This window comes from Marmota monax, unplaced genomic scaffold (assembly GCF_021218885.2).
Source record: "Marmota monax isolate L192 unplaced genomic scaffold, Marmota_monax_Labrador192_F-V1.1 WCK01_AAM20220418_F8-fsc00014, whole genome shotgun sequence".
Taxonomy (NCBI): domain Eukaryota; kingdom Metazoa; phylum Chordata; class Mammalia; order Rodentia; family Sciuridae; genus Marmota; species Marmota monax.
This window is the reverse complement of record NW_026695222.1, coordinates 35,382,060-35,400,061: the sequence shown is the minus strand read 5'-3', so window position 1 is coordinate 35,400,061 and position 18,002 is coordinate 35,382,060. Positions and strand designations below refer to the sequence as shown.

The 18,002-nt window shown below is 54.1% G+C and overlaps 1 protein-coding gene across 2 annotated transcripts in view; it reads right to left on the bottom strand.

Moving 5' to 3' along the window:
* Positions 1-18,002, bottom strand: part of Rims4 (regulating synaptic membrane exocytosis 4) — a 52,526-nt gene that overhangs the window by 12,904 nt on the left and 21,620 nt on the right. The window contains exons 1-2 of one of the 2 annotated variants that reach the window (XM_058575519.1): positions 4,261-4,713; positions 3,954-4,092 (exon numbers count right to left, since the gene is read on the bottom strand). In XM_058575519.1, coding sequence (XP_058431502.1) covers positions 3,954-4,092; positions 4,261-4,291 — 170 coding nt within the window. In that variant the 5' untranslated portion in view covers positions 4,292-4,713. Of the gene's footprint in view, positions 1-3,953; positions 4,093-4,260; positions 4,714-18,002 lie in introns of those variants that run through there. The other variant, XM_046433849.2, reaches the window with a different exon arrangement.

The following is an 18,002-nucleotide window of genomic DNA, read 5'->3' as shown; positions in this document are numbered from 1 at the left end:
GGGAGCTGGCTTCTTACAGCTTCATTTACTGCGTGCCTCTCCAGCCCTGTCTCTCTCACACGATCCTCTGCCATGATTTCCCAGAATCACCTCCTAAGTGGATTCCTTGCACCAGGTCTCAGATCTGATTCTGAGAAAACCCTTAAACTAAGGCAGTCAGTCAACAGGAGCATCTCAGGCTGGAGCAGGTGCTGTACCCAGGGGCCTTTCTCAGGGGCTTGAACTCTACCCCTGCCCTTCATATGAGCAAGATGGGCCTGTCTGCAGTGCGGAAGCTCGGTTGGCTGGTTGTCCCTCCACCCTTCACATACAGAATCCCAACTTTTGACAAGGCAGAAAGGGGCTCAGGAAGAAGAGGCCTTTCCCCAGCCCGAGGATAAGCCATAACTAGTCTGACGTAGGAGGGTCTGCAGAAGGGAAAGGTGGAGGGAACTTGGGTCCTCGGTGGCATCGTCACGCCACCATACCATCCAGGAAGCATCTACTTCGCAGAGGGGATTGCTAAATGAAAGAGCTGAGCCTGACTGTTAAAGACAAATGCCTGGCTTTGAATCCTGGCTCGGCCACTTACTCACTGTGTGACCTTGGGCCAGTCACCCTTTCCACATCCTCATGTCTAGGACGGGGATTAACAAACAGCCCCACCACCATCAGGTTGTCGTGAGACTTAACTGTCACTCTATGTGGCTGTATGGCACAGTGCCGGCACTTGCTGTTCTCTTCAAGCATCACCTGTGGCCACTAATGCAACGAAGCCAGGTGTCACCCTGACGCTCACACAAACCAGCGGGGAGACTTGTTAAAGTTCAGATTATGACCCAGTGGCCCCCGGCTGGAGCATGAGATTCTGCATTTCTAACAAGCGCCCAGGAGATGAGATGCTGCGGAAGTACAGAGGTCACCTTGACCAGCAAGGTCAGGAGCCACCGTCCACTGGCATTATGTAACGAGGAGCCCAAGGCACCCTTACTGATAGAGGGCCCCAACACAGGTGTGCCCCTTCCCCGCCCTGAGATCTGGTCACTGCCAGCTACTTGGTCAGCACCCTGCGAAGGAAATCCGTGGAGGGCCGGGCCTCTGCAGCGCCCGCCCAGTTGCCTGGTGCACAGCAGGTGCTTAATGGAATTTGTTGCAAATTCACATGGGAGCGCCCTGTGCCCCCTTGCAGGAATACACACACCCAGTGGGCAGCAGCTCAGGTAGGCCCGGCGCCCGGGGCTGCAGCCTGGTGGGGCTGCTCCAGGGAGGCTGCCTCCCCACCGGCCTCGGCTGGGCTGGCAGAAGCCAGGGGTGGGAAGAGGGCAGGACAGTCACACCCCTTCTTGATTCAGAGACTGACATCTGGGTCCAAACAATGCCCCTAACACCTGCAGAACAAGGAGAGGGCTGGCTATGGCTCATGTCACCCTGTCCCTTCTATGTCTCTCCCTCATGCAGGTGTGGGTGAGGAGGCAGCCTTAAGCTAGTCTCCACTTAGACTCAGTCTCTCTCAGGAGGCAAGACTGTCCCCACTTCTGAACCCAGCTTCCTCGGACCCCCGGATCCTGCTCAGTTGGAATCAAACCACACACCCCAAACCTTTAATAATCAGTCACCACAGCCAACCTCTCCCTGTGCTTACGCTGTGCTAAGCACTTTATGTGGGGTGCTCATGGTATTTGTTAGAATGTAATTGACCCCAAGCAGCAAAATACCCATGAGTGGCTTAATTAACAACAAACTTAATTAACAACAAAATACTAACAGTGCATGATTCCAGTGCTCGCCACGTGATGTTTGGTGTCCTAGGTATTTCCTATGTATTAGCTCATTTAATTCTGCAACTGGAGAAACTGGGCTTAGAGAGGTAAGGGACCTTTCCCAAAGCCACATGGCTACTGAGGAGCAGGAACAAGTCACAAGCCAGGGATGTCTGCCAGCTGAGTCCTGGCTTTGAACCCATGACATAGAAGGGACAGGGCAGATTTGAACCTGTCTGTGAAGGGACCTGCAGGTCCCTGCAAGCACATTTCAGCAAATGTCACCAACAGCCACCCTCCAGGGCCTTGTCACAGGCAGCCACCACCTCCTTAGGACCTGCTCCCTGTGGGTGAGTCATGAGACCCCCAGCCTTCCTTTCCTCTTCTGTAAAGTGGGAATACGCTTCTCCTCACCTGCTGCAGCCACAGGGCCCCCCTGGCCTCCCCTCCCCAGGTCCTCCTGACCCGTGTGAGGCCAACAAGGTGTTGCCCGGCTTCCCTGAAGCTTCAAGAAGCCCATGGGTGTGCCTAAGGCCTGCCGAGGTCTGGGGCAGAGCCAGGACTGTGGCCTGAGCCTCCTGGACCCCTGAGACTCCCGTCAGTCAGCGGGGACCCCCATCCCCCAGGTGCCTGGCTCCTCCCCCGAGCACGGACGCCTGCCAGGTTTCGCAGGTTAAACACACGCCAGCTGCTTCCTCCTCCTCCTCCTTCCGCCCGTCCTCCTCCTCTTCCTGCCCACCGGAAAGCTCCGCTCGGAGGTGGGTGGACCAGCCGCATCTGCCAAGGCAGGGCCATTCACAGGACCTGAGATGCCCCGCGCAGGAGGGGCCAGGCACCAAGGTGTTGGCCCCCAGGACCCCCGCTGAGGGCTGTAGCCAGAGGTGGAGGGCAGTCACCAGGGGGCTATCGGGAGCCTGACCACCCTGCGCTGGCTGGTGTCTGCTCTCAGACAAGCCACCGGGCCAGGGCTGTCCAGCAGGACTTTCTGTGATGATGGAACTATTCCATCTCCGCACTGCCCAGTACAGTTGTCATGAGCCACATTTCGCTACTGAGCACTAGTGCGACAGAGGATCAGAATAATACATCTTCCTTAATTTTAATTAACTTACATTTAAATAGCCATGTGTATCTAATGACATCTGTACAGGATAATACAGACCTTAACTTTTCCAAGCCTCAGTCTCCTCAAGTACATAGCATGGGTCATGACACCCCAGGCCCCCTCCCTGACTCAGAGGACTCTAAAGCAATCTGCTGTTGTGGAATAAGCCCCCACTTGGAGTCAGGACCCCTGTGTTCCAGACCTACGTTAGCATGCTGTGTGACCCAGGGCAAGCTCCTGAACCTCTCTGAGTGCTTTAGTCATCTATACAATATGGAAGTTGCTTTGGTCTTTGCCAGGTATCCATGGGTTGACTTTGGGGATCTGAGAGCCCTTTGCCATTAGAAGAAGTGTGTGTCTGTGTAACTGTGTGAGTGTATCCATGCATGTGTTTACTGGGGGGAAAGCAAGATGAATCAAGATGAATTCTTCCAGAGAGCTTTTAAAGACGGAGCTCCTAGGAGCTCTTCACAGAGTTTCTCATTCAATGACTCAAGAAGCGGGACCCTGCCATCTGCATTTGTGACAAGTTCCCCAGTGACTCCAGTGTGCAGCCCAGGAGGGGAACACTGATCAGGTGCCAGGCAGCACCAGGTCTTGGATCTGACATGCATGAGACGCCTTTGACACATTTAAAATCCAACTAGGATTTAAGACAACGGAACACAACAATGACGATGCCCTCTCTGCTCCCGCCTTTGCTCAGCGACACCCACACGGGCACGGACGCGCCAAGCTGCTCTGTGCTCTTCAGAGGTACAACCCAGGACTCCTTGGATCGTGAGTGTCTGACTCCTAAGAACCCCTGTGGCTGGTGCCATCACCCCACCCTACAGATGAGGCAGCTGTTGCTCAGGGATGTGACCTCCCCAAGGTCACGCCGCTGCCAGGTCGTGGAGCCGGCCACCAGGAACCAGAGCCTGCGCCCTGGGAGCTGCACGGCTTGCTGCCTACCTTCCCAAGATGGGCACGCCCCGGAGCCCAGAGCCCCTGCCAGCCTGAACTGACCCCGGCCTCCTGGTCAGTCCCCTGGGCACTGCTCAGCCTGTCCTTCCCCCACCGAGAAGACCAAGAGCCATGTGGCTGTGGCAGGCGCGGCCCACACTCACTTGCCCTCCGAGCCGTAGCTGTTCATGCTGTCCTCGATGGACTCGTGGCTGGCCTGGCGCAGGGTCCGGCTGGGCATCTCCACTGCCAGGCCTGTCTCCGTGCTCCTCTGGATGGCCCCCTTCAGCCTCCGGCTGTCTCCTTCCCGCAGAGAGGCCAGGACGGGGTGGAGAGAGAGAGAGAGGCAGTTAGCTGGTTAGCGTTTCAGCAGCTGGCTGCGGCCCTGCTTTCGCCCCCAACCCAGCCCGATCTCCTGCTTACCCAGGCCTCGCCTGCCCCCACCCTCCCCGGTGTTGGGGGGGGGGCTACCTGCTCTTTGATCTGGAGAATCCTCCACCATGGACTCTCTCCCTGTGGAACCTTCTCCATCGTCGGCTCCCCGTCTTCAACTGCTAGTTTTTAAGCACTTACTATGCGTCGCACTCTGCCAGGGGCTCTGTGCGTTCAGACCAGCATGATGCCACTGTGGGTGGCATGCTGCTTTGCTGTGGGTGCTGTTCTGTGCACTGTGGAATTTCTAGAAGCTTTCCTGGCTCTCCCTAGTACCTGCTAGTGGCGCCCCCAGTCCAGAAGTGTCAACCAAGAACATCTGCAGACCCTGCCAAATATCCCATGTGGGGCAAAAGTCACCCCCAACCAAGGACCGATGATTGAAACCACTGGCTCTGAAACTAAATGGCATGGGTTCAAATCCTGAGTGTCCTTCTCACTGGCTGTTAGACTTTGGGCAAATATTCAGCCTCTCTGTGCCTCCATTTCCTCACCTGTAAAATGGGAGAGCAACAGGGTCATCATGAGGATGAAGACTGTGAGCTTGGTCCTACTACCTCCTCCCCCTGTGATCAAACTCCATCTGACCAAAGGCCTTTCTGGACCACCACTGGCCACTCCGAAACAGCAGCCCTGGTCCCTGCCCGCCCCTCTCTGCCCTAACCCCCTGCTGGGTTTTCAGCCTAGCACTTACCACCACGCCGGCTGTTGGCCAGTGTCCTCTGTGAAGAAGGTAAACCCGCCCCCACCCCAGGACATGGCACCTCGCTCACAGTTGGAAGCCTCTGCCAAGAAGAGGGCGTGGCCTGTTGTAGGTGCTCGATAATAAGTGCTAAATGAACCTACACCCCCCTGGGGGCAACCTGGATCCCTCTGCCGTCCCTGAGGTGGTGGATGCTACTTTCCTTCCACTTGAGTGCCCAGGTCGAGAGTACGAGGTCAGGGACTTGTCCTCACCCGTCCTCACCCCTATAGCCGGTAAGGTGGGACCATCAGAATGCACCCAAGAGTCTTCGTCCCGCTCCTGGGTCCACTTTACCGTCCTATCTGCCCCAAGGGGACAGTGGCCCTACACCTCCCTGCTCCTGCCGGGACAGCACACCTCTCACCGGCCTCCTCCGGCCTCTCTCCACTCCAGTGTTTCCCAGAGGGGTGCCCATGGGATTCTGACTCCCACACGTGGTCATGTTGTTCAGACACACACATGCTGAGTCCTCAGGAAGACACACACACACACACACACAGGAATATACATGCAAAGACAGTGTCGAGGAGTGCCTGAGTGTGCGTGTCTGTGTGTCTCCACGGGTCTGTCTGCCATTCTGTGTACATGTGTGCCTGTGTGTGCCCCCACACACACACACTCACACTCACACACACACTCACACACACACACTCACACACACACACACACACAGGCACTTGCATTAGACGTCTTCGCCCACCTACTGAAGAAACACACAGAGACTGGCCCTTGGCGTCTGTGTCACCTGGTGTCTCTGAACACGTGGGGAGGTGGCTGCTGTCTGTTCCCCTCCATTCCCATTGGTTCTCTCCTGAACTTGTAGCTGCAGCCACCCCCACCCCACCCCATTACTGTTTCTGTGCTCCTCTGTACAGCAGGTACACACACACACATACACACACACACACACACACACACACACACGGAAACAGACTGGCAGGCACACGGTGCTGTCCACATGTGCACACACACCAGTCACGTGGGCAGGGCAAACGCCCCCCACTGGGCCTTCAGACCCGCCCTGGGTGGAGCCCCCCACCATCTCCACCCTCTAGTGCTGACAGCTCTCCTCTCCAGGAAGAGGGTGGCGCCAAGCTTGATGGGCACTGAATCCCCATCCCTGCGGCCCCACTGGAGAGCGCCTCACATCTGCGGTGTCCTGGGGTCTGCGGTGTCCTGGGGTCTGCGGTGTCCTGGGGCCTGGTGGCAGTTCACACGGCCCCAGGCCCCACGCAGCCCTGGCTCAGCCCACAGGCAGCCTGGCGTGGCCGTCAGCGGCCCAGGCAGAGGCAGCACGCCAGCCAGCACCACTCGTGGTGGAGGTGGAAAGAGGGGCGTTGCCCCAGTGCCTGGCAGAGCAGGTGCTAATCGGGGTAGCGCAGCGCTGCCAAGACAGACTCGCTGACATTCCCCACATCCGCCCTGGCCAGCTGTCCTGCTGATGCCCTCCTGCGACCTTCCGACCCAGGGACCCCCCTAACCAATCACACCAACGGCACTCACCTAACTTAGGCAACCTTCTGTTGGTCGTTTCTTTAAAACATTTCTCTCTTTAATGTTTTTTTGTAGTTGTAGGTGGAGAGAATGCCTGGATTTTATTTGTTCATTTACTTTTACGTGGTGCTGAGGATGGAACCCTGTGCCTCAGGCATGCTAGGCAAGCGTCTGCCACTGAGCCCCACCCAGCTCTGTGGGTCACCCTGTGTGATGGGCCCATGCTTCCCCACCCCTGCCCCCTAACCTACCCGTGGGGGCACAGTCCTGCTCCCTCTTGGCTGGAAGGTGTGGAACACCTGTGGGAACCAGACTTCCCCAGCCTTAGGCTTTTCCACTCCCTGGCCCTGCCTCCCCAGGGGCCTTCCTCTCTCCTGGTGTGGCTGACCTGCCGTCCGTCCGTCAGTCCTCGCCCCACTCCGCCCAGGCCCAACTTGACTTCCTCCTCCTGGCTTGCTCCCCTCTGCTCTGGGCTCTCTGCTTCCTCCTCCAGCCTCTGGAGGCTCCACCTCCCGCCAGCCGGCTGCGTCAGGGACTAGGCAGCCCACCTCAGCATCCATGTGCTGTCTCGGGTCAGTCCCACACACCTCGGCCGCTGCCTTCTTTCTGTCCTGCCCTGCCGGACAGGAGTCTCATCACAGGGTCTGCCCGGGGAAATGTCACCTAACACAGGCCGGAACCCCCAGGAGTTGACATTCAAAACTCTTGGCACAGGTGGGTCCCAGTGTGGCAGCAGAATCCTCCCCCTCCACAGACCGATGAACGTGACCCAAGGGCGGGCATGTTTTCCAGAGACCGCTAAGGGGTAAGCAAGAGGGGATGTCACACACCCTTATCACCACACACCGCCGCCACCACCGTAGGGGCTGGGGGTGTGAGTCCTGTAAACTCCGGGAGTGAGGCTGCCTGATGTCGGTTGGGCTAGTAGGTGCAGCCAGGGTGACACGGCTCCTGCTCCGGAGCTCACCTTCAGAGGGGAGGCAGCGACCGGCAAGGATCCTGCTGATTGGTCACAGGTGTGTCGAGAGCCTGGCAGACCTAGTGCAGAAGGTAATGACAGCACGTCGGGGCAGCGGGGAGGGGGACTAACGGCCACGGATGACTTCATCCTTTGACCCAGAGTCTCTCCAGACCCTCCGCCTTTGACATCCCTGACAGTGGGCACCTCTGCCTCTCCTGCCCGCCGCGTCCCCACACAGCAGGTGCTGGCCAGGCCGTCCCTGGGTCCCCTCTCTGGAACCCACTGGGTGCTTTCATTCCCCCCAGCAACCTCAGGACCGCCCTATGCCCCAGGCTGTCACCCTTACCCACCAGATAGCAGCCTGCACCCACCACCAGCCCACTCCCCAGTCAGCTTCTGATTACGTTCCCATCTTCCCGCCACCAGACTCAACCTCCCAGGAACACAGCGGCTTTTTCCTCTCTCATCGGGTGCCGGGCCTGACGAAGCCCGGGCCACCAATACTCCCAGACCTCACACCCTCCCCGTCCGTCCGTCCTCACCGCCAAGCAGCTCCTGCCTCAGGCTTCAACCGACCGTTCCCAGCAGCCTCCCCTGGCCAGCCACAGCCGTTCACAGATTAGATCTCCACTCAGACCAAGGCCGCCACTCTCACTAGTTCCTCTACACAAACAGCCACAAAAGTACACAGCACTCGGCACCAAGGGGCTCCCCGCAGCATCGTCTACACCAGGGAAATGCTGGAATCGACCGCCGTGGACACGGGACCCGTTAACTACACGACATCGCCACCGTGAAACGCTCCGTCACAGCCACACGGAACGACTCCCCCAGCACCCTGGCAGTTCAAAAAAAGCAGGTTGCAGGGCAGTATGTGAAACATGGTGCCATTTCTGTAGAGCTATAGATAGCTCTGTGTGTGTGTGTGTGTGTAGAGAGGGAGAGAGAGAGAGAGAGAGCACACAAGCTTTATCTTAGACACAGAAAAATCCAGGAGTATATGAGCAGAGCGGCTCGTGGTGAGTGACTGCAGGGAGACCATTGGAGGAGGTGTGCAGAGGTCATTTTGTGACTGAAGATCTAAGTATACAGAAGAGTGCCCAAACCTTCAGTGCAGAGCTCCATGCATCTACACAAACCAAACCCACTGCACCAGCACACCCCATGCAGAAACAGCATTCCTAGGATTCCAAGGACCCCGTGCACCCGTCTCCCATCACCAACTGGCTCCAAAGGTCACCCTGTCTCCCATCACCAACTGGCTCCAAGGGTCGTCACTGCTGGTCTCTGACGCCATTCTGCAATGCCTGGTTTTGAACGCTATATAAAGAGGGTGGCCTTCTTTTTATTGGCCTGGTTTCTTCTGGTTCATGTCCCACGTGAGGTGCGTTTGCATTGCCTGAGTCGCCAGGTGCTCGCCATCACTGCGCAGATGGACCTGGGTTTATCCACTGTCCGGCTGATGGGCTTTTGCACTTCTCCCCCTCCAGTTTAGGACAAGGAACAATGCTGCTATGGCTGTTTTCATGCACATCTTTTGGGGAACATCCTCACCTGTGTCTCCTGGAAATCTACCTGGGAGAGGAACTGCTGGGTCTGAGGGAGGCATCTGTTCAGCTCTAGGTGAAGCTGCCAAAGAGCTGTGCCAACTGACACTCCAACCAGCACACTGGGAAGGAGGCTTTATTTCTCTTTTGTTTGCTTCTGTGTCACTTGAATTTTTTAATAGTTAAATGTATTAATTCCATAATGTAAACAAAAGTAAAATACAGACAAGTTCATAAATAAATCACATTTCAATCAGGCCAAGATCTTACCTAAAAACCTCAGGGTGACTCCTCATCACCTGCCAAATGAAGTCCAATCACTGCCCAGAGGCATCCAAGACTCTGCATCACCTGATTCCTTCCCCTCTGCTCTGGTCTCCCTTGGTCTCTGTACCCCCATCTGGCCAGCATCTCGCTGCTCCATGTCCATCCCAAACTTCATCCTTTTCTCTCTCCTTTCCTTTCTCATCTCCTCTATCAAAATTCTAACTATCCTCCAGAGTTTAGCTTTAAATAAACCCGATAGCCCGGCATGGTGGCAAACCTCTATAATCTCTGAGGCTAGGGAGGCTGAGGCAGGAGGATAGTGAGTTCAAAGCCAGACTTAGCGAGGCCGTAATCAACTCTGCAAGACCCTGTCTCTAAATAAAAATACCAAAAAAGGACTGGCGATGTGGCATAGTGGGTAAGCAACCCTGGGTTCAATCCCTGGTACCAAAACCAACCAGCCAGCCAACCCTGTAATTCATCAGTCACTCCACAACTCTGTTTCCCCACTGTGTAGCAGGGACACCAGCACCATATTCCTAGGACTGCAGTGAGCATGGAATGTGACAGGTGACGTAATGATGTAACAACACTTAATCCTTGGGACACCCTAGGTGGGCTGTGTGGGACACACTGAGGACTCAACAAAGGTAGCTATTACAGTATGCTATTAGCCACTGTGCCAGATGCTGGGCCAAGAGTTGAACACAGCCATCATCTCACTTAATTCTCATAACCAACCATGAGATGGTTACAACCCCACTTTACAGAGAAGGAAAATGAGGATCAAGAAGGTCAAGGTCACATACAGCTACTCATGGCAGAGCTGGGTTTCAACCCCAGGTCTTCTCACTCCAAAGCTATGCTTTTAATGAGCCACTGAGCTCTACCAGAATTCAAATGCCATCTCTTCCCCCAAAGACGTCCCTGATCAGACTCCTTGAGTCCCAGGGGCACTCAGCTCACCTCTGTTGGAGTGACTGGTCCACTACACTTTGGAAGGCAATGCAGTCAACCCTGCCGTGTCCACAGTGCGCTCCAGCCTCACCGTTCAGCACCGAGGACAGCACCACGCTGCCCAGCTGGCTAAAAGTGAGCATAGCTGAACTGGCTTTAGCAGGTGTCCCAGAGAATGCCACAAATTCTCTGGCAAAGAAAACAAGTAAATCTTACTCAGTTGTTTATCATACCTGAATATAAATGTGCTTAATGTACCTTCTCCCAAAAGCAAGTGCTCACAGGGAGCAGGATAATAAAATGATGATGATGATAGATTATGAGAGTAGATACCATTATTTTTAGCATTTACCCTGCACCAAGCACCATGAGGTACGTGATTTAACCTCGCCGTAGCGCTGAGAGGCAAGTGCTGTTATCTTAACAAGGCAACAGGCTCAGAACAGCTTAGCAACGCGTCCAGAGTTACGTCAGATGAGACGGCCAGATCTGAAACCCAGGTCTGTGTGGAAGCAGATCCTAAATTCAGACCCATGAGAGACCCTGGGAAGGGGGTGATGGGGGAGAAGAAGAGGACAAGCACCACCATAATTCGGCACTTCTATGTTTTACTGAAGATGGGAATCACCAGTTTTGTTTCCCAGAGGAGGTGTCTAAAGCTGAGGGAGGCTCCATGACCCAGGCTGCCAAGCCTCAAAACCCAATCCATGTCCCTGACCAGTGTCTACCCCAGCTCCTCGAGGGCAACTGCATGCAGGTCCACACAGCAGCCTGGGAAGTTCCCCCAGACACAAGACTCAGGTGATTGGGCTTTTTGAACCCGGGATCACAGAAGCACCGAAATCCCTGGCCCCACTTCCTCTTCCCTCTGGGAGGAAACACAGGCCAGTGCCTCTTCTTCCTCCACAGCCAACCTCTCCAAGCCCCCTTGCGCAGGTCTTGAATCTCAAAGGGCTGAGGTCACATGCGAGCACTCAGGCCTCTAGAGTTCCCACGTCGCCTCTGGCCACGCCTCCAAGGACGGGCAGAGGAAGCACAAACCCCGCAGGGTGCCCTCTCTTCCCTGTAGTCTCCCTAGAGCTATGAGTCTACCTTCCCTCATCATCAGAGAACTCAGGAGCCATCCAGAGCACACCTTCACTGTGTAGAGAACAAGAGAGGGGTGGGTTCCTGACCACGCTGCTGTGAGGACTCAAGTCTCCGACCTGCTGATCCCCCACCCCGTTCCATTCACAGTCAACAGCTGTTCACCAGCGTTTCTGGAACATCTTCAGGGGGCAGTGGAGCCCAACACCAAAGGCCTGGACCATGGCTGCAACCCACCCCCGTCACCGTGAGCCGCGCAGTCCTGAGCAGCTGCGTCTCCCTGTCTCGGTTTCTTCTTCTGTGTTAACTGGCATCCCCACCACCAAGGTGTCCTTTTCTGCCAACCTCTCCCCTGTGGCCTGCATGAGATTCTAAACCTCAATCTTGAGCACATCATCTCTTTGATTAAGAGCTTCTGATGGTACCCCACTGCTTGCAAAGGCTTTAACCCACTGCCTTCCTGACCTGGTCCCGATTGACAGGTCCAGCCTTACAGATCCCCACCCCCAGGGTGCTCTACATTCTATTTACACTGAATAGTTCCAAATATTCCATGAGACCAGCCACCCGCCAACGTTCTGACCCATCCTCTTGCACATAAACGTCTCGGGATTCTCTTCTATACTGGAGACAGATATTTTTAAAACAACTGCTGAACTACAGCGTACACGGGAAAGTGTGCGACCGCAGAGCGGAGGGTCGTAGCACCCAGCTCTATGAAGGCTACGCAGCGCGCTCACCTACGGAACCAGCCCCAGGTCAGCAAATGGCATTACCAGCGTCCCAGGATCCCCGCGCCCCTTTCCTGCTTCTCTCCCTTGAAGAGCAGCACTGCCCTGACTTCTAAGAACGCAGACTTGGCTGCCTGTGTCTGCTCCTAGCCGACAGGACCATCCGTCTGAGTTCCTTAGCGTCAAGTTAATTTCCCTCAGCATGGTGTTGTGCGCTCCTCCACCATGACTGCTTCACAGGAGCTCATTCATTCTCCTAGCCTCATTGTAGCCCCTGGTACAAATATATCCCCCAAAATTCCATCTATTCTCTTGTTGATGAGCATTTGGGTGGTCTCCATATGGAGACACTGCAAATAGCTGTGACAAAAGCAATCTTGTGTGTGTCTGCGTGTGCACACTTCTCCTGGGCACAAACCTAGCACTGAAGATGCTGGGTTGGAGGTCACACATTTGGATGCTTTATAAAGAGGTCAAAGCCAACTGGTACGGTCGCACGTGGATGATCCTCCCTCCGGAGGCAGTGGCCTGATGAGGTGAGGCTCGGGACTGGAAGTATTTTGGGAAGAAGGATGATGGAAAGGCAGCTGGTGGTGTACAGTCTACCTGACTCACATTTGTATTCTCCAAACGTAATATCTGTCAAGTGAAGGTACAGACTGCAGACAGCACCCAGGACAGGAGAGGAAGGAGTAAAGGGGCCTGGAACACAGCGGCCATTCCATAAATGCTGGCTATTAGTATTAACCTAGCTAAGGGTTAAAGGTCAAGTGCTCACCAACCGTCACCTCTAGCATACTGTCTTGTCTCATCAATCCATTTTCAATACCTCTCAAATTAAGATGCAAATGACAATCAATGGCATGTCAGAAGCTGTCACTTGCTTCTGAAGGCCTCTCTGAGGCCATTAAGTATAATAGCCAAACAGGCAGAGGCCATGGGGACTGTCCGTGGTGCTGACCAGGTATGGCAAGTGGCCCTGATGGAGGCGGAGTGGGGCTCACACCCAGAGGAGATTTCAGAACCGGGAGGCAACTCCATCTCACGTGCTTTTAAAACACAATTCCTTCCCACCCGCTTGCCAAGGCTGAAATTCCACTCTCAATCAACCTTCCACATAAAGACGCAGACTCCCACGTACAAGCTCAACTGGAGCCTATGAGAAGTGCTCACATTTGTTCCTTCATTCAGTCCCAACCTCCAGTGAACGCCTATTGTCTCCATTTTCAAAACAGAGAGCTAACAGCCAGCGGTGGGCGTGCCTGCCTGGGGGCAAGGCTGAGGGGGCAGATCTAGGTTCTGGCACACCTGAGTGTGCTTTGCCCCTTAGGCTGGGGGAGGGTGAAACCTCAGACCCCTTCCCAAAACATCTGGAGAAGAGGGAGAGGTCACAAGGACGAGCGAGGAGATGGGTGGAAGCCACGGAGACAAAGGACTCAGTAACACTCAAGAGGGCAGAGGATGGTTTGAAAGGGTCAGCGGGGAAATGTGTAGGAACGTGTTCTGCGACTCTAAAGGGTTCTGCCCTGGATGGAACCATTACTTCTATTTATCCAATAAAATGTGCACTTATGAGCTCGTTTCTTATGCCATGCTTTTCTTGGTGCTGGGGATTCAAATAAGACCATCTTTGTCCTTAGGAGCTAACAGGTAGTGGAGGGGGAAGGGGAGACGAGACGGATAGGTAATTTTCATTCATTCCACCAACTCTTTACTAATTGCCTATTCAGTGACAGAGCCTGTGCTGGAGACTCACGACACAGGTGATTTAAACCCAGACTCTGCTCAAACTCTCAATCTACCAGAAGAGGCAGACAAGCAAAGGGGCAATTATAATCCAAGGTGTTATAATTACAAAGTAGTAGAGTATGAGGGGGAGAGAGAGGCAGAATATTATGGGGGCTGCGGAGAGCGAGAATGAATCCAGTCCTGTAGGTACCGGCAGGCTCTGGGCTGGAAGTAGGATTGTTTCAACTGAATTATACTTAATTGCAAATAGAATAATCTTTCACATGCAAGTGCTGCCTTCCGGTACAGTGAAGGTTATGTGGACAAATGGAAACTGGGCGGAGAGAAGGCAAACCGTAGGACACAAATGGAAGGGCAGGGTGGGACGTCTGACTGTTAAGTAACCGCATCTGGTGGGGGGCTGCTGGGGGCAAGTCACCCACTGCTCCAGCCAACGTGGAGACCTTCTAAAGAAGAGGCATTGGGGCTGTCACTGGGAGGACACCACAAACAGCTGCTTTCCCCAGGAAGCCACTGCTACCAGGACCTGGGGCCCCTGAACATGCTCTGGAAGAAGCTGACTGTGGGCAAAAGACACAGTGTACAGCCCCACCTGGCACCCGAGGCTTCACATACACACAGCGCTCAAACCTGTACTACAAGTCTGATGTCATGCACATACCAGGTGTACCGTTTACACGGGATTACTCACCCGTCACCAGACAGCCCACATACTTCCGTCTTAAGAGCACGGGCTCTGATGCCTGAGTAACGGGGTATGGGACTTGAAGCATCACACTGCCACTCTCTGAGCCAATTAGAGAAAGTTACTGAACCTATCTGAGCCTCAGTTTCCTTATAAATTAGAAATGAATAATAACCCATCACTTACACTCACAAGGATTAAATTGTATTAGTCAGCTCTCACCAGGTTATGCTGTGGTAACAAGTGACCCCAAACTTCAGTGGTTTACAGGACAAAGGTTTATTTTATGCTCATATTAAACATCTTTTATGAGTTAGCCATGACCGTGCCCCGTAAATTCTTCTGGTACTCAGGGTGAAGGAGTGAGTCCTACTGGGACACGTTATTCCCATGGTGGAGAGGAAACAGGTAAGATGAAACTTGGGCGAGCTCTTGTAGCCATTGCACTTTTCTCTATATATACACTTCAATTTTAAAAAATGTTTGAAAGGAAATATGGCTCTAATAACATGAAAATGCCAAAGGTACAGGGGAGGTGGGGAGGTTGGAAAGAAACCCTTCCATCACAGGTGATTTCTTATTATAAGGCGGCATGTTGGCCCGTTTTAGCACAGTTACACCCTAACTATGAAATTAACCCTCCCATGCCCCTTGTGGGGCTGAATTCAATGACAACAGATGTACAGTGCCTGTCACAAGAAGGTAAGAGCACTCAGTAGAGTACAGCTACTATTATCAACAATACTCAGAGACATTCATGTCTCCAATTCCCAGAAACTCTCAGAAAACTGAGGTTCTGAGAGCTAAAGTGATTTGTCAAGGAGTCCACAGCAATTAAGTGGCAAAGACAGAATGGCAAAGGATGCCATCAGAGCTGAACCCAAATGTTCATGATAGTGGTAGGCACAATAGTCAAAAGGTGGAAACAGCTCAAATGTCCATTGACAGGTAAATGCATGAACAAATGCGGTGTACACATACAGTGGAATATTACTCAATCATGAAAGGAATGAAGTAGTGATGCAGAGATGAGCCTTGGCAACATTACACCAAGGGAAAAAAGCTAGCTGCAAAAACCTTCTATAACTCTATTTTTGGAGGGGTACCGGGAATTGAACTCAGGGGCACTCAACCACTGAGTCACATCCCCAGCCCTATTTTGTATTTTATTTAGGGACAGGGTCTCACTGAGGTGCTTAGTGCCTGGCGATTGATGAGGCTGGCTTTGAACTCATGATCCTCCTGCGTCAGCCTCCCGAGCCACTGGGATTACAGGTGTGTGCCACCGCGCCTGGTTCTGTAACTATTTATATGAAATGTCCATCACAGGCAAATCTGTACTGATAGGAAGCAGACTGGTGAATGGCAGGGACAGAAGTGAGGGGAAACAGGAAGTGACTGCTAATGGGTGACAAAAATGTTCTGCCATTGATTGAGACACTGATTGCCTAACTTGAATATACTAAGGCTCAGTGAATTGTACACTTCTAATAGGTATAGGATATGTGGAGTATGTCTCCATAAAGCTTTTATATTATATATATTCCAAACTCAACTCATCTCCCTACATGGGTCTGAACTCCTACACTACACAGACCCTGAAGGTCAGGAAGAAGTACTGTGGGGTGTGGGGGGAGGCTCCTTCCAGGGGAGGGGCAGGGAGGCAGCAGCCCAGCAAGAGGCCAGCAATGAAGCCCAAGGCACAAAGGAAATGGGGATGTGGGGCAGCGGGTGGGCTAGGAGAGATGGAATGCATTTCTCCCAACCCCATAGGGCAAGCCTTCTGTCTGTCTGTGCCTCAGGCTCCCCACTGCCACCTTCCTCAGCTGACACAGGGCCAGCTTCCCTACAGCCTGCCAGACCCTGGAGAAGGGGATCAGTGGGGATGGGTCAAGACCTGTTGGCTACAGCACTCACCAGAGCAAACCCACCCCAGCCCGAGGCTGTGGGTAATGCTGGCCTTAGGCAGCACCTTCCCTGTGGACCCCTCAGTGCTTCCACATCCCCAAACCAGTACCTCTCCGAACGACTCCGCAGAACAACAGCTCACAGGGCCAACTTCCACCTGCCTGCCTGATCCATGCTGGGGTCTCCTACTCCTTGGATAGGATGCACCACCTTTTATCTTCCAGGCAAACAAGTACCTGCCCTGACCTGGCCCTAGCACAGCTGCAGAACAGCTGAGCCCCATCTTGGCTCTCTCAATGAGGGCAATGAGGGCAGGGCCCATACCTACCGCATCGACTGGGAGAGTGCCTGGCCTCCCCGGTTCTCCATACAGAAATGGAGGCTGGGTGAGTTCCAGCCCTGTGCCTCTCAAATGCAGCCCCCAGGAATCTTGCTAAAATGCAGATTCTGATTCTCCAGGTCTGGGTGGGGCCTGAGCGGCTACCTTTCCAACAGCTGGTAGGTGAGGCCAAGGCTGCGGTCTGTGGTCCCCGTACTGAGTAGAAGGCTCACTCTCTTTGCTGATTTCTTCATCTTCCTTGGCCATGCAGGGAGCCTCTAGAGAGCTGCTGAAACTATTCCTCTCCTTAGAAAAGAACCTGCTGCACATACACACAATATGTCGCAGAAAACTCGGGGTTTGCGGTCCATGAGTTGAAAGCGACTCTTCCACACCCTGAGCCTCAGTTCTGGTGGAAAAGAGGGTGCAACGAGGGGAGGGGGCCGCACGGGAACTCAGAACCCCTGGGTCTGGTCCCAGCTCCACTACTGACTCCCACTGTGACATAAGACGCTGAGCTCTAGTTTCCTCACCATGAAGGGAATGGTCTAGATTGGAGAAGATAAATAGCTTTTCTCTCTTTTTTTGCCAACTCTGGTAGCTGTTGCCTGAAATATCCTGTGTTAAGAATTCGTAGACTGTGTCGACTTGGCAGAAAAGGGTGTCATGATTGATTGGTGACGCCTGCCACGGTCCTGGGACAGGGTGCCTTGATTGATTGGTGATGCCTGCCAAGGTCCCAGGCCTGGAGAAGGATGGGGCTTCCTGCCAAATGTCTGCCTACCCCAGAAAGCCTTCCAGCTGTGACATCTCCAGCTCCTTTAGAGTCAGGCCAGACGGAGGAAAGAGGGTGAGGCTTGGCTCGAGGGGGCGGCAAGGGCGGATTCTTTAAGCCGCTGCATTCTCAAACTCAGGCCCTGCATCCCCTTGGAGGAGAGGTGGCAGAGGACAGGGTGTCCTTGCACTCCCATCCTTGGCTATTTTTAACTTCAAGGACAGAAGCTCAGGCAGAAGCTGAAGCAGAGAAGGGCCACCCAGCCTCCCACGGGAGGGGAAGCAACCAGCCTCCCGTCCTTCCTAAGCTGCTCACGGTTGGCCAGGTGAGAGGCCAGGGGCAGAAGGGTCCTCTCCTCTGGCGTGACTCCCCACGGCTCTGTCCCATGCTTCCCCGCAGGACCAGCCACCCCTCCTTGGTACCTCTGGACTCTCCTGCTGGTCCCACGCTGCCTGCTGTATATGCTCCTTCAAGCACAGGGGCCACGTGTATGTGCCGGCCCTCGTCCTGGGGCAGAGGACACAGCACGGGGCACACAAGTGAGGCCCTGTCCACTG